This window comes from Castor canadensis, chromosome 4 (assembly GCF_047511655.1).
Source record: "Castor canadensis chromosome 4, mCasCan1.hap1v2, whole genome shotgun sequence".
Lineage (NCBI taxonomy): Eukaryota > Metazoa > Chordata > Mammalia > Rodentia > Castoridae > Castor > Castor canadensis.
In genome coordinates, this window is record NC_133389.1 from 83219425 (window position 1) to 83235008 (window position 15584).

The window sequence follows — 15584 nt, forward strand, 5'->3', positions numbered from 1 at the left end:
AGCCAAGTTGTAATCCTTTCAACAAAGAATGGAAAACCATTTTATAATTTAATAAGCATCAGAGCAGACTGTAGACATGTGCATCAGTGGCAATCCACAAAAGAGATTGCAAAAAAAAAAAATAGAAATCTCACCTTTGATATAGCCAGGAAGGTATAATTCTTAACACACATGTGAATTGTTTTTATCCAAAGGAAAAAACTTCTCAGCCCTTTGGACAAATAGGGAGTTTCTACCAACGCTACCCAAGCCCCAGCCTGCAATCCCACAGAAGCAGGGAGCCAGTGCATCAACCTCCTTAATACTCACATTTCAAGGAGATGGCACCAAGGCCCCCAAGAAAGGCATTCCTGGATGATTCCTGGATGCATTACTGGCAAGAGATTTAAAAAGATTTGAGAGAGAGAGAGAGAGAGAGAGAGAGAGAGAGAGAGAGAGAGAGAGACAATACTGGAAGAAAAGGAAAAGAAGAAAAAAATCTCTTTACCTGGAGCACCAGGAACAGTTTTAATTTAAATTTTATTTTTTGGATTTGTATTTACCCTTACTGTCTACCTCACTGGAGTGATAAGAGTGTCTGTATGAAGCCACTGGAGAAATTTATCCTAAAACCAAGTACAGACTCTCCCATCCTGAGGGTAATACTTAAATTGTGGTTAGGAGAACACGGAATTTCTAATGTTCTAATGGTTATGACTTGAGTTGTCATGACCCACCTTCCTGGGTAGTAAGATTGGGAGAAAGGGATTAGAATCAAGACCTGGGAAACCATCAAGATCTAAGTGATGCTCCAGGCTGGCAGAGTGGCTCAAGTGGTAGAGCATCTGCTAGCAAGCATGAGGCTCTGAGTTCAAACCCCAGTATTGCCAAAAAAAAAAAAATAATAACAAACCCAAAAACTAAAGGATACTCTGTCTCTCCTGGGGGGTTATAATGAAGAACAGAGGGTGATCAGTATAGTATTCCCCACAGTGGCCATCACTTCACAGTATTTACAGTCCCTCCTACTCTTCCAGAATCTTCTCACTCCCCTATCACAAAGTGTAATCTGGGGCTGGGGTGTAGTTCAATGGTAGAGCACTTGCCTAGCATTCGCAAAGCCCTGGGCAAAATCCCTAGTACTGAAAAAAAAGAAAGAAAGAAAAGGTCTATTATAGTTTGGACGTTGGCTGTCCTCCAAAGGCCCATGTGTTAAAAAGGCTTGGTCCTCCCGGTGGCACTGTTGGAAGGTGGGGCCTAGCCAGAAGTCTTTAGGTCATTGGGAGCATGCCCATGTGTCTTCCGAGAAGATTACAGACCCCGAACTCGTTCTCTTTCATTTGTTCCCTGGTCCATGAGGTGGGTGGCTCTGCTCCACGGAGAGATCCCACCACAATGGGATGCCTCACACAGGCCAAAGCAACAGGACCAACGGATTGTGGACTGGAGCCTCCAAAACTGTGAGACAAAATCAACTTTTCTCTTTATATGTTGATTATTTATTATAGTGATGGAAAGCTTACTGATGCAGAGACTATGTCACCTCCTCTTGAACCTGGGCAGGCTTCTGTGATTTTTCAAGACACAAAATTGGCTGAGGGCACAATAAAGTGGTAGGAGCACTTGCTTAGCCTTTATGTGGACTTCAAGTCCCAGTATCATAGGGGGTTAAAAAAAAGAGAGAGAAAGAAAGAAAGGAAAGAAAAGGAGGGTGGGAGGGAGGGAGGGAGGGAATGAGGGATGCAAGATAAAGAAAAAGAAAAAAATTATCAAGACAATCACAAAAGCTTGCCCAGGAAAAGAGACACAGTGTATTATCTACGGATCCCCTAGCCAGGCCACCATTCTGACAGAGGCTTCAATTGTCTATCTAAGCTTCTGCTCTCTCAAGGACAGCTCTTGCCAGCTTTTGGTAACACTACTTTTTGCTCCTTGCCCCTTGTGAAAGAAAAATTATTCTGACACTTGCTAAAATAGGAAGAAAAACTTTATTTGGCACTATTGCAATAGAGGTTTTCTAATAAGGGGCCTCTGGATATAACAATGCCGGTGGGGATTTCTAGCCAAGAAGCAGGGTGGGGGCAGTATGTGGAAAATGACTAAGAGAAGATACAGAGGCTGGGGGATTTTTTGGGAGGGGGCAATACTGGGGTTTGAACTCAGAGCCTCACACTTGCTAGGCAGGTGCTCTACCACTTGAGACACACTCCAAGCCCTTTTTGCTTTAGTTATTTTTTGGATAAGGTCTCATGTTTTCACTGGATCCAATTCCACACCACAGTTTTCCTTCCCATGACCTCCTGAGTATCTGGGATGACAGGTGTGAGCCACCTTGCCAGGCTCGAATTTCTACCAGACTTCTTAGCACATGGTAGGTGGTAAGCACAGTTAGCTTTCCCGTTCCTGCCCTTTATAAAATCGTTCCTCAGGCAGGTTTTACAAGCACCCACAGCTTGTAAAAAGGCTTTCCACAGTGCACTGCCACCCTTTCCCAATGCTCTGAGAGACGGATCTTCTCTCTCAGGCTTACACCGGCCGACATGTATTGAACTGTCCGGAACAAATGTCTTTATTTTTTCATTGGACATCATAAGACTGTGGTATAGAGCAGATTGCATTTTTTGTGTGTTTTATTCTTATCTCTTTCAATTGAAAAAATACGTAGAGTTATTAAAACATATATTCAAGCAATGCAAAAGTTCAAATAATAGAAGTTGCAAGGGTATTAAGACCCAAGGGATCTAGAAAACAAATTTTTTCTCTATGCTGAATTTCACACTCATTGAGAAGTAAGACTAAGACCAATGGGGCGAAATATCACTTTTTGTCGCTCTCTCTTTTTCTCTGGTGCTGTGGATGGAACACAGAGCTTTGAGCATGCTAGGCAAACACTTTACCACAGAGCTACGCAGCCCCCCCCTCCTGCTCCGCGTCCATAATAACACTTTTATTAGTAATAAAATCGGGCTTGGAAACCCGGAATTAGATCGACCACCACCTTGTCACTGAGGTGGAGGAGGCAGAGCCCTGACCACCAATCACAACCTGACCTGAGTGATCCACAGACAGGCTGAAGACAGAAGGGGTGACATCATGCCATTTCTTATCCCAAAAGCAGCAGTTATGCAGAGCTGGCCGTCCCTGTGTGTGCGCACATGTGTGCGTGTGTAAATGAAGAGGTGGGAAGAGGGCAGGAGGATTATACTATTGGTTGCTGTCTCAGAGGAAGGAAATCTCAAGGTGGGGCTTAGAGTTCCCAAAAACATGGTCTGCATTTTCTGCTACAGTAAGAGGACTTCCACGAACACCCCCACACTGATTTCCCAGGGACTCTTGCATGAGTGCTGGTGTAGGAAAAGCGCTGGAAGGAGACAGTGGGTGTGTATGCACGGTAGGTCGGCGTGCCCTGAGCACTGTGCTGAAAACATTTCCCCCCTTTATTTCTGCTGGGATTTGCTCGTGGAGACGTAGCAATAATCTCTTCCAGGAGGGAAGGCTGCTAAGGCCTGGGGCACGCTACTTGTGATACAGCTGCTTAGCAGTCTGACCAGAATCCCCTTTTCTGTGAAAATGTCATCTAGGGGCTTGCAGGAATTCATGAACTGATGTACTTAAAGGGCCTGGGAGAAGAGTCAGAAAGGAGGAAAGACAGGAGGAAATGGGGTGAGCAAGAAAGAAAAATTGGATCTACAAGAACTGTTGGGGAGCAGGTGCCAGTGGCTGCTGCAATCCTAGCTACTCAGGAGGCAGATATCAGGAGGATCGAGGTCTGAAGCCAGCCCTGGGAAATAGTTCGTGTGACTCTACCTGGAAAATACCCAACACAGATAAGGGCCGGTGGAATGGTGCCTGCCTAGCTAGTGTGAGGCCCTGAATTCAAACCCAGGTACCACGGGTGGGGCGGGGGGGAGAACTGTTTGGAGGACCAAGTACTGAGGGATCCAAAGTCACCTTACAGGACAACGGAGTACTGAGACTCACTCAGGCTATGGGATAACCTGCTTGATGTTTAAATGGCCTCCCAGGGACTAGCAATCACAGAGCTTCCAGGGCAGGCACAGTTCCAAAATGCCTGGGTAACTGGAGGGTCTTCCTGGTCTCACCTGTCCATCAAAGGCTCCCTGGTGTGGAAAGAGTTCTGGAGGTCAAAAAACCAGAATGAGTGAGCATGACTGTAATAATGAAGAAAAACCAAGTGAAAATCGGGAATGCGCGCAGTAGACGCTTACAAAACCCCTGCTTCTTTGAACCGGGGCCTGGGTGGAATTAGATTGTTGTTTGGAATGAGAATATTGAGGTTCAAAACTGTGGCCTAATCCGGGTACGGTGGTGCACATCTGTAATTCCAGCACTCCAGGCTGAGGTGGCGCAGGCTCCGCAGATCCTGTCTCTAAACAAACAAATATTGCGTAAATTCTTTGTGGGCACCCAGCAAGTCTGTGGCTGGGTCGGTAGCCTCCGGAGCGTGCTCCTCTGTACCCCAGAAAGAGGGAGGATTGCAGTCCTCCCTCCGCCTCTTTCCCAGTCGGCTGCGCGCCCGCCCCCAGCAGTGGCGGCTGGGCGGAGGCGCGGTCAGCTTCGTGTTCTTATCAATGGGCTGGGCGGGGTAGCGCGAGACCACCTTGTCCCGGGCGGAGCGATCCTGAGACCCGCGGAGGATCGGGTGTTCAGCTATGGCTCCCCGGCGCTCGGGGACCGCCCTGAGCCCGGGGCACTGAGCTCCGGAGCCGGCAGGACGCACGGGCGCCCGCGGAGTGCACCTGACACTATGCGCTCCTGCCCGCCTTCGCCACTGGCCGTGCTGCTGCTGCTGGCGGTGCTTGTGCTCGCCTGCGCCGCGCACCCCGTGAGTACCGCGGTCCCGGGAGCTGGGGGTCCGTGCGCGCAAGGGATCCCCCCGTTCAGTCCCAGGCGGGATGGGGTGCACGGGGGCCCGCAGAGCTTCAGCTGAGGGGTGGGACCCTTCCCTATCCCAACAATGACCTCCATCAGCTCCTCTCCAGGGGGGCCCTCTCCAAAGATAAAAACAGCAGCTCTCAGCTAAATCCCCTTGCCCTCTACCTCATCCCTTTTCCTAGCCAGCCTCAGTATCCCTTCTGGATGGAAGTTCTGGAGCCACCCCTGGCAATGCTGGGTACTTTGCCTCCACAATTTCATTTAAATCTCCTGATCGCCTTTTGAGACCATTGTCACCCTGGATTTACAGACAAAGGAAGCCAAGCTTGGAAAAGTGGGGAGGGAGAAAGCTTGTCCCCTGGCAGAAAAAGAGGATCAGACCCACATCCGTTTGTCCCCTACCCTTCACATTTTCTAAGGCGCCAGGTTGCAGATGGTAAAATCTCAGAATGCTCTGGCTAGAGTTCTGGGTCTGGGATGGTACACAGTTTGCAGCTCCCCATCCTAGCTCCTGTGGGATTTGACTTCCTAATGTCTGCGTGTCTGTGGGCTCTTGGGAGAAGCTGTTCCCCACAAACCAGGTCTAGAGAAGGGGCTGGAAGATAAATGAAAAGCGGCAGGGTGGGTGGTTTGTTTTTCTTTCCCATAGAAACTCCTGGGGAGTCTTCCCCTGGGATGTGTGAATTGGAGACAGGCTGTGTCCAGACTGGTAGGACAGAAGGAACAGGGAAGGATCAAGACTGAGAGGCTTCCAGAACCATCCCTTCCCACAAACATTCCAAATGGCCCCCAAGGCCTGAGGTCTGAGAAACTCACAGGCAAAAGTGGTTGGGAACCTGATTCTCAGTCTCCAGTGTCTATTTATCCTGCACAAGTCCTTCCTTCTGTGGGACAACCTTGCCTTCCTGTGGTCTGCTCCTGTTTGATTATAAAGAAAACCACTGCTTCTGGGCTGCTGAGTGTGCCCACCCTCAGGGGATGCCCATCTTGCTACAGTGGGAAGGTGCAATTTGGGCTCACTCCCAGCTCCTGAGTCACCCCAGAGCCTCTTCTAGTCAGTGGCAGTACTGGGTTGGAAGGTGCTAGAACAGTGGCACCCACTCGTTAGTCTGAACTCCCAACTGGAAGGAATGCTATCTGGGACACTGAAGATTGTTCAAAGCCAAATACAACCTGAAGTGGGGGGTGGGGTAGCGATAAAGGAGATTGTTTGAGGGGGTGAATTCAACTATGATATATTGTAAGAACTTTGGTAAATGTCACAATGTACCCTAAGTACAAGGATTAAAAAAAAAAAATGAAGGAGGCTTCCATTCCCTCATTTTACAAATGAGCAGGCTGAGACTCACAGAATGGAGTTGCCCAAGACCAATAAGTTAGTAGCAGAGCTGGAACTAGAACCCAAGCTGTAGCTCCCAGCCCCCTGTCATTTCCATACATCCATGCACTGTATGGTATTGTTACAGATGGGTCCCTGTATATAAGCCATAGCTCTCTGATTGTTTTATGGGCTTCTTGAGAGCCATGGCTGGGTCTCACACTTCATGGCAGCGAACTCCAATAAACCTACTCTGGCTGGTGCATTTCCCAGCCTCTGAAATTCGACTTTCCTTCTAGTTGTTTGACTCTGGGTGGCCAGATATTGAATTTTGAAATTCAAAGCTATCAGGGTTAATTTTTTACTCATTTGGGGTCCCCCTTGAGGGAGATCATGGGTATCCTTCTAGTGTGGGGGCAGAGTTACTGAGGTCAAATAGCTTACTCCTAGCCCTGACCCCCATGCTCTGTCTCTGCATACAGGGAGCTGTCAGAAGGGTCCCTTGCAAGTGGACACCAAAAATGGAAATGGAGGGGGGGACAGGTTTCTGATGTCTTCCATAGAAATTCTAGGGTTGGAGGCATGGCTCAATCGGTAGAGCCCCTGCCTAGCAAGCATGAAGCCCTAAGTTCAAGCTCCAGTATCGCCCAAAAAAAGAAAAAAAGAAAAGGAAAAAGGAACTGAGCATATCTCCTTCTGCTACTCTGCCCCCATATAGTTCCTGAGTACTTTCACCTGGAACATTATTGTAATTATTTACTAACACATCTATCTCCCCACCTATCCCTCCATACACACCCTTGGAGTTGAGCACTGAGGCTTTATGTCATTCATCCTTTATCCCTAGAGCTTGCCCTGGTGTAAGAGGAAGCTCAATGGGTGTGTGCTGAATGAATGAATAATGAATGAATGACCGCACTGAGGACTGCATCCATAGGAGAGTGTCTTAAACTGTGGCCCATAGCAAACAACAAGTAACGAAGAACCATGTCCTGAAAGCAATCACTGCCTGCCAACTTGTATATTAATGTGGCATGCAGTGGAAAAGAATCACTGGAGGCATTTAATCCATGACAGTAGGCAAACTGCCAGCCTGATAACCTCAATGAATTAAGTGGGACGGGTGGGGCTGTTCTTTCCTTCAACCGCTGTTTCTTAACTTTGGCACTATTGATATTTGGGCCAGATAATCCTTTGTGGTGGGGGTTGTCCTGTGCATTGTACCACATCTAGCAACATGGCCTCTAACCACTAGGAGCCAGGAACATCTCTTCAAAGTTGTGATGATAGAAAATGTCTGCATGCATTGCAAGATGTTCTTTGGGCATAGCAATTGGATGATTGGTCTGGTGTAAAACCACTGCCTTAAAGACTGTCATGTTTCCAGGGAGATACATCAACCAGGGGTTGATGACAGGGAATCGGAGTGCAAGGTTGGAAACAGATGGCTATAGTTTAGATCTTGGATGTCCCTCAAAGGCCCATGTGTTGAAGGCATGGTTCCCAGTCTGTGGCACTATTGGGAGGTGATGGAAACTTTGGGAAGTAGGGCCTGGTGGGAGGAAGTTAGGTCACTGAGGGTGTGCTTTTGAAGGGGGTATTGTGAACCCATCCCCTTCCTGTTCCTTTCTCTTTGCTTCCCCGCTACAATGAGGAGAGCAGGACTCCTCTGCTGTGTGCTCCTGCCATGATGTACTGTGCTGCCACAGTCCCAAAGTAACAGGGCCAAGTGACCATGGACTGAAACCTCTGAAACTATGAGCCAAAATTAATCTGTCCTCCCAGGTATTTTGTCATAGTAACAGAAAGTCAACTAACACACTAATAAAACTAACACCTAATAACTAACATTTAACAGAAACACCTAATAAAAACAAATAATAAAAACTAGTTTCCATGCCATACAAAAAGATTTCTGCAGAGTATGTGTGCCTTGGCCTTTTCTACCCTTCTTTCCCATCTTCTTCCCTCCTGTCCCTACCCCTCCCCGGCTGATAGCTCAGAAACATGGACTCTTCAAGTATGAAGTCTGGCACACAGAGGCTTCTGACACATGGTGGTCCCTGCCCTTGACCCTAGTGCTTTGGATCCAGAGGCTGATCAAGTTTTAGGAGGGCCTGCAAGGGTCGTGTGGGGAGCAGACACTGGTGATGTTCAGAGGGTCACTGGAAAGACCATGTATATCTGAAAAATCACTTCCTAATTTTCTCCAGAAGTGTTTATAGATTTCTTTTTATATCATTATCCCTAAAATAAGTAGATGATTATGATGATAAAGATTCCTTTGCTGAACTTTTTTTTTTTTTTTTGCAGTACTGGGGTTTGAACTCAGAGCTTACACCTTGAGCCACTCCACCAGTCCTTTTTTGTGATGGGTTCTTTTGAGATAAAGCCCAGCTGGCTTCGAACTGAGATCTTCCTGATCTCTGCCTCTTTAGTAGCTAGGATTAGCCACCAAAGCCTGGCTGAGCTCTTATTTCACAACAGACTGCCAAGCCCTTCCCAGCCTGCCTGATTTAATGCTCACATCGGCAGTCACTGCCCCATTGTGCAGATGAGGACACTGAGGCTCAGAGACAGGTGCAGACACCTACCCCAGCTGGCCAGGCAGTGTGAGAATGCTACCCTAGGTGATTTAACCAGCCCACCATCTGCTCCCATAGAAGTCTGCTCTGGGTGTGTGGCTCCCAAAGGGCTCCCTAAAATTCTCCCCCAAGGCTCACCGTGACATTACTTTTCATTCAATCTCATCATTTTATGAAACATAAAAAAAACAATCACCTGTACCACTTAGTGAGAGAGCTAAGGATGAGCTTGCCAGGTGGAAAAATCAAACAGTAGAAGAACCACTTCCCAAATGTTTAGAGGAGTCCATCTCTTGGCTTTGGACCATGCTTGGAGTCCCCATAGATCTCTCCTCCCATCGTCCTGCTCCCACTATCCTCACTCACAGTGGGAGGCCCCCAATTTCCTGCCATGCCTTGGGAAGGCTCAGCCTCTCTTCCCAGCACTTCTACTTGAAAGCCTAGACTTATTCTCCAGGATTTGTTCTCCATCCCTATGTGCCCCCTCTGGTGGCCCTCAACTGGGTCCCAGCCTACCTGCCTTTAGAAGGTGGAAGGCTCTCGAACTGACCTTCACCCAGGCTCCAGGATACCCTTGTAGCCCAAGGTAAACCCACAACACTCAGATCCTATCTGTTTGCTTACACTACAAACAGGAGGCTGTTCAGTGAGAAAAATGAGACTATCCTGGTCCCACCTGTCTTCACAAACCCATGTGTGATGGAGTCCAGGAGGTGTGGCGGGAGGGGCAGCTGGGTCTACCATGTCTCTTCTTACAAGGACATGAATCCTTCAGGGTCAGGCTTCTATCCTTAAAACCTCACTCAGCCTCCTGAGTCCTCTGCAGACTCTCCTGTGCCCCTCCTTGCTCACATATGGCCCTGAGGTACTCCTGATGGCTGCCTGTCTTCTCAAATTCCTGACCCTACCACCTGCACGCTCATTTCCAGCAGATGGATTCATTTGCCTCTTATTTCCTGAGAGTTAAGACTATGGACGGACTTCCTCTGACGACATCTCACCCTGATGATGTGTCTAAATTGTATCCTCCGCTCCCTTTCTTCCCATTCATCTTAGTCAGCTTGGCTATCAGGACAAAAATAGCATAGATGGAGTAGCTTAAACAACAGAAAATAAACATTTTCTCAGTTCTGGAGGCTGGAAGTCTAGATCAAGGTCTGGCAGGGTCTGGTTCTGGTAAGGGCTCATTTCCTGACTCCCTGACTGTCCCCTGGATAGGGTGAGGAAAACACTGTGTCTTTTCTTGTAAGGACATGAATCCCTTAGGATTTATAATGTCACCTAACCTTAATTACCTTCTCCAAATACAGCCATACCGGGGGTTGAGGCTTCAAAATATGAATGGAGGGGAGGGTGACACAAGCATTTGGTCCATAACACAGCTTGAATAGAACCCAACCTATGTCCTTTCACCAAGCTCACCTGTGTTAGCTTTCTGTACCCCGAGAGAATCAGTTTCTAAGGAGAAAATGTTGATTTTGGCTCACAGTTTTGGGGACTTTAGTCCATGGTTGCTTTGAGCCTGAGGTGAGGCCCATCATTGTGGGCCATTAGGTGGACCTCTCACCTCATGACTAGAAAGTAAAAAAGAGAGGAAGAGGAAGGGGCTGGGGTCCTATAGTCCCTTTCAGGGACACATCCCCAGGACCTGAACACCTTCTACTAGGCCCTAGTCCTAAAGGTTCCACCACCTCCCAGTAGCGCCAACCTAGGGACCAAGCCTCTAACACATGGGCCCTTAGGGAACATTTGAGATCCAAGCTATGGCACCACCCCACACTCATCCTCAGGGACTCCTTCCACAGATGACACAATGACAATCATCTTACCAAATCTCCACTCTTTTCTCATCAGCCAGGTCAACTTGCTCAAGTCTCCTCAGCGCAGGTGGTAGAGGACTCCCTCAGCTCTCTAGACCCTTCCTGCCATGGTCCCACTTCTGTCCCCTGGTGGCCAGCTTCTTGGAAATCGTGTGGTCTCCACTGCCATTTTTTCCTCTGCAGCTTGACTGCAATGGCCCATCCCCCACAGAAGCAGTCTCATCAGTGGCCTTCGTTTTGTCACGTTCACTAGACATTTGTAAAAAATATTTTCATATATGTGTTTAAAGCGCACAATATGTTTGATGTATATGTGTATCAGGAAACGATTACTATAGTCAAGCAAATTAATCTGTGTCTTCATATAACTGCCGTTCTGTGTGTGTCTGTGAGAGAGAGAGAGAGCGATATCGAGATCCCTTGAAATCCACTCTCAGCAAATTTCCAGTGTACAATACAGTATTATTACCTATAGTCACCCTGCTGTTTCTAGACGTAATCTTCTGCATAGTTGCAATGTTTGTGCCCTTTGACAAATGTCTCCCCTTTTCCTCCACCTCTTAGCCTCTGGTGAGAGGCTACTTCCATGTAATTTTTTAATTACTTTTCCCTATGGTTCTGGGGATTGAACTCAGGGCTTTCAGTATCCTCGGTAGGCATGGAGCCACTCCTAGCCCCTGCTTCTGTATCTCTGACATTTTTAGATTGCAATTGTACAGAATTTTTCCATGGCTGGCTCATTTCATTTAGCATAACTCCTTTAGGTTCAGCCGTGTTGTCATTAATGGCAGGATTTCCTTCCTTTTTAAAGCTGAATAATATTCCGTTGTTTTAGGCCACATTTTAAAATCCTTTCCTCTGTGGTTGGACACTTGCATCGAGTCTGTATCTTGGCAACTATGAATTGTGCCGCGATGGCTGTGGGAGAATAGATGTTATTATGGAGTGCTGATTTCATTTGCTTGGGTTGCTGGGTCATATTCTTGCTCTGTTCTCAAGGTTTTGAGGAACCTACCTGTGACTTTCAGAGTGGCTGCATCAGTTTACATTCCCACCAACAGTGTAGAAGAGTTCCCTTTTCTTCACATCGTTGCCAGTACTTGTTATTTTTCAGAACCATCCAAGCAGGAAGGAGGTGACATGTCACTGTGGCTTTGACCTCCCTGTTGAGTGGTGATGGTGGCCATTTGTATGCACTAGACACCTTTCAGTCCTGGTTGTGCCTAGGGCAGTGCGACAGTCATCAGGTTGATGGAATTGAGAAATGCCTAGGTGGTTAGGCCGTCATGATGTGAACTGTCCTGCTCTGCCATGCTCTCCCTGCCACAATGAACTGACATTTCTGAAACTATGAGCCAAAAGAAATCCTTCATCCTTCAAACTATGTCAGGTATTTTGTCAATGTGATGAGAAAAGTACTATCTCAGAATACCTGAGTCTGGATACTTTATAAAGAACAGAGATTTATTTCTTACAGTTCTGTTCTGGAGGTTGGGAAGTTGCCTATAGAGAGGGTCTTCATGTTGTGTCATCCCACGGTGGAAGGGGAGAAGGGCAAGAGACCATGTGTGTGTGTGTGTGTGTGTGAAAGAGAGACAGAGACAGAGACAGAGACAGAGAGAGACGGAATGAGTTTCATTCTTTTACCAGAAACCCATTCCTGTGCTAATGGGATTAATCCATTCATGGCTAATCACCTCCTAAGAGAAGTCCTGCCCCTCTCTCAACACTGTTGTGCAGGTGGTCATGTTTCCAGCACGTGAGCTTAGGGGACACTCTTGAGCCACAGTACCACATAGTCTAAAGAGAGAATGGCACTATGAATAATTACATGGAGCCAGAAGGCACAGATCGCTCTCCCAGGTCTGTTGTTGACCCCTTACTCTCCCCATTCTGCTTGCTCTTACCCAGAGACCTTCTGTGGCAGCCCTACATCCTCATCCCTCAGACCTTTCTCCTTTTGCTTACCCCACTGCCAAGCCTCCTTCTCTTGTCCTTGTTTTCCCTGTTCTCAGTGAGCAAGGCCCCCAAATCTGACCAGGGAGCCACTGTCCCCTGTCCACACTCCTGCATTCAGTCTGCCATCTGCTCCTGAAGAATCTGCCTGCTCCATGCAATGTCTCGGCCTCTTTTGGGAGATGCTGCTGCTTTGGGTGTGATGGTCCTCACTTCTCCTGAGGGTCCCAGCTACTGTTTGGTCCATCATGCTCTGTAATGCATTCCTCAGCCATGCCAACCTGACTCCTTCCCAACCTCTCTCCTGACCTTTCCCGGGGGTCACTGATTCACAAGCTCAAATCTTCCCAGTCCTTGTTCCCTTTTTGGAGGCCCTTCCTCTTCCCTGTCACTTCATCCTGGGTCGCTGTGGCCTCTTTGCATCACCTTCCCTGCTGCCCCCACACCAATACCTCTTCTATCACAGCCCTTACCACCACAGACCAGGGCCATTGGCCTCTCCACAGCCCTAGGATACCATGAGCTAAACTTCAAGGGCAGAGACCATATCTCATTCATTTTGTGTCCCCAGTAATGGACAGACTGCTGGGCATAGAGAGGTGCTAATAATGAATGTTTTTTGTGGGGTTTTGGTGACAGTACTGGGATTTGAACTTAGGGCGTTGCACTTGCTAGACAAGTGCTCTACAGCTTAATCCATGTCCCCAAGTCCCCCATCCTACCACCTTTTTTGCTTTAGTTATTTTTCATATAGGGTCTTGCATTTTTATCTGGGCCAGATTGGGCCAAGAGCCTCTTATTCACGCCTCCTGTATAACTGTGATGACAGGTGTGCCCCTCCACGCCTGGCTTATTGGTTGAGATGGGGTCTTGCAAACGTTTGACCCAGGCTGGCCTCAAACTGTGATCCTCCTATTCTCCACCAAGTAGCTGGTATTACAAATATAAGCTACTGAGCCCGGCCACATTTTGTGTCTTGAACTGGAGAATTATAATGAGTACCACCCTCTTCTTATTTTTCATTGTGTAACCATATCATTGCTTCCTTCCCCTTCCCCCCTTTCAAGTCTCAAGTTAGCAGGCAAATAATTATGATGTTTAAAGAGAAAAATGATGTTTAATCTCTTCTTTTTTTCAGAATTTAGTTGATATTATGTCTCACTCCACATTTTATCTTTTCAGATTTAGGAGCCCAAATTAAACTGTACAATGACTAATAGAGCTCTCAACATTGCTCCTCTCCGGTACTGAAGTCTGCTTCATTCCTCTCTGTCTGCAGACTGGATTCTTCTTTTGCTTTCTAAAGGACACACATGGCCACCCTGATACACCCAAGCTCACATGCCTTAGGAGGGGAGAAACTGACTTTATGGGATCCCCAGTGCAGTACCGAGCATCTGAGGGGACACAGGTTGTTGTCCTAACTGGGTGAGATGCAACCTCACAGCACAAACCAATCAAGGCAGAGGGGATGGATTTTTCCCAGGGAGGAGATGTTGGCTCTAGGCTGAGCATACATCTGAAGATATATCTATGATTTGGAAAAACTGCTGAAAGAAAATATTCCCCATAGAGAATGGGTGGATGGGCAAAGACTCATAAAGTTTACAACTTACGTGCAATAGGTTACACCCCAGCAAAACCAAAACTGAATCCAAATATAGGATTTACAAAGGTGGAATTCACCTAGGGCAGCAGTGGATGGATATCTACTTCAGTTCTGCAAGAGACCTAGGAAGGATTTAGTACAGAAAGTCAAGAGAATTCTTGAAGAAGGGCCCATATCAGACAACTGACAGTACAGTACAAAGATGTTCCATTCAGAACCTAGAAATATAACCATGAGATGCAACTGATAAGAAAGGGGTGGGATGTAGTGGCATATGTCTGTAGTATCAATTACTCTGGAAAAGGAAGGTCACAGTTCAAGACCAGCCAGGGCAAAAAGTGAGGTCCCATCTCAACAAACAAGTCAGGAGTAGTGGTTCGTGCCTGTAATCCCAGCTATACAGGAGGCAGAGGTAGGAGAATCAAGGTACAAGGCCAGTAAAAGTAAAAAACACAAGACCTTATCTAAAAAATAACTAAAACAAAAAAGGGTGAGGGGTAGGGCTCAAGTGGTAGAGCACTTGGCCCTGAGTTCAAAACCTCAGTACTACAAAAAAAAAAAAAGAAAAAAGAAAGGAAGAAAGAAAGAAAAGAAAAGAAAAGAAAGTTAATTTTAAAGCTCAGTAAAAGACAAAAGTTACACACAAAAAATTTGTGGCCCATATATTTAAAAAGTCAACCATTATCATGATTTTTGTAATATAAAAACTGCAGTTATAAAGACGACTTAGACTCAAACTCTGAAACCAAAAGGGACAGAACATAGAATTTATGTTTTTGTCTGACTAATAAAAATAATAAAGTCACCACTGAGTGATTTTCCTCGGACAGTCTCTTATTAAATTTATGGGGAAGTTTTTAAGTGTACTTGGGACACCCAGTTTACAATGGCAAATTGACCACAAGCTTTGCTCTGCCCTGGAAATTCCCTTAAAATGACAGCGAAGGGAGTCAAAGTGAGCAAGATAAGAGACAATAAGGAAGCAGAGATTTAAAGAAATCTTTGTGAAAATGTGGGAGCAGTGTGGGAAAATTCACCCTAAATGTTGACAGTGGGTAGAGGGGCAAGCATCAAGTGGGCCTGCAGCACCCCGGAAAGCCCCAGTCAGACAGAGAGACCCCACTGACCCTGAGAGCGGCCTGCCTCAGCCTGACTGTGCTGCAGTGAAATCTACCAGCCAGCAAACTCTCTGTGGTTCCCAGGGGACCTCAAGCTGAAAGAGAATATTGAGGTTGGTTATGGTGGTACATGCCTATAATCCCAGTACTCAAGAAGCTGAGGCAAGAGAATCTTGAGTGAGATACTGGCTCAAGAAAAAAGACACTGAGGAGGACCTCCAATGTGGAAGTAAACAAACACAAGAAAGAAACTTAGAGAGTACAGAGACCACCCAGAGAGGGAAAAACCCTTAAAATTTATCA

The 15584-nt window shown here is 46.9% G+C and overlaps 1 protein-coding gene across 1 annotated transcript in view; it reads left to right on the plus strand.

Moving 5' to 3' along the window:
- The first annotated feature begins 4416 nt into the window (after positions 1–4416).
- Sctr (secretin receptor) overlaps positions 4417–15584 on the plus strand; it is a 60857-nt gene continuing 49689 nt past the window's right edge. Inside the window, exon 1 of the mRNA XM_020184084.2 lies at positions 4417–4825. Coding sequence (XP_020039673.2) covers positions 4748–4825 — 78 coding nt within the window. The 5' untranslated portion in view covers positions 4417–4747. The remainder of the gene's footprint in view (positions 4826–15584) is intronic.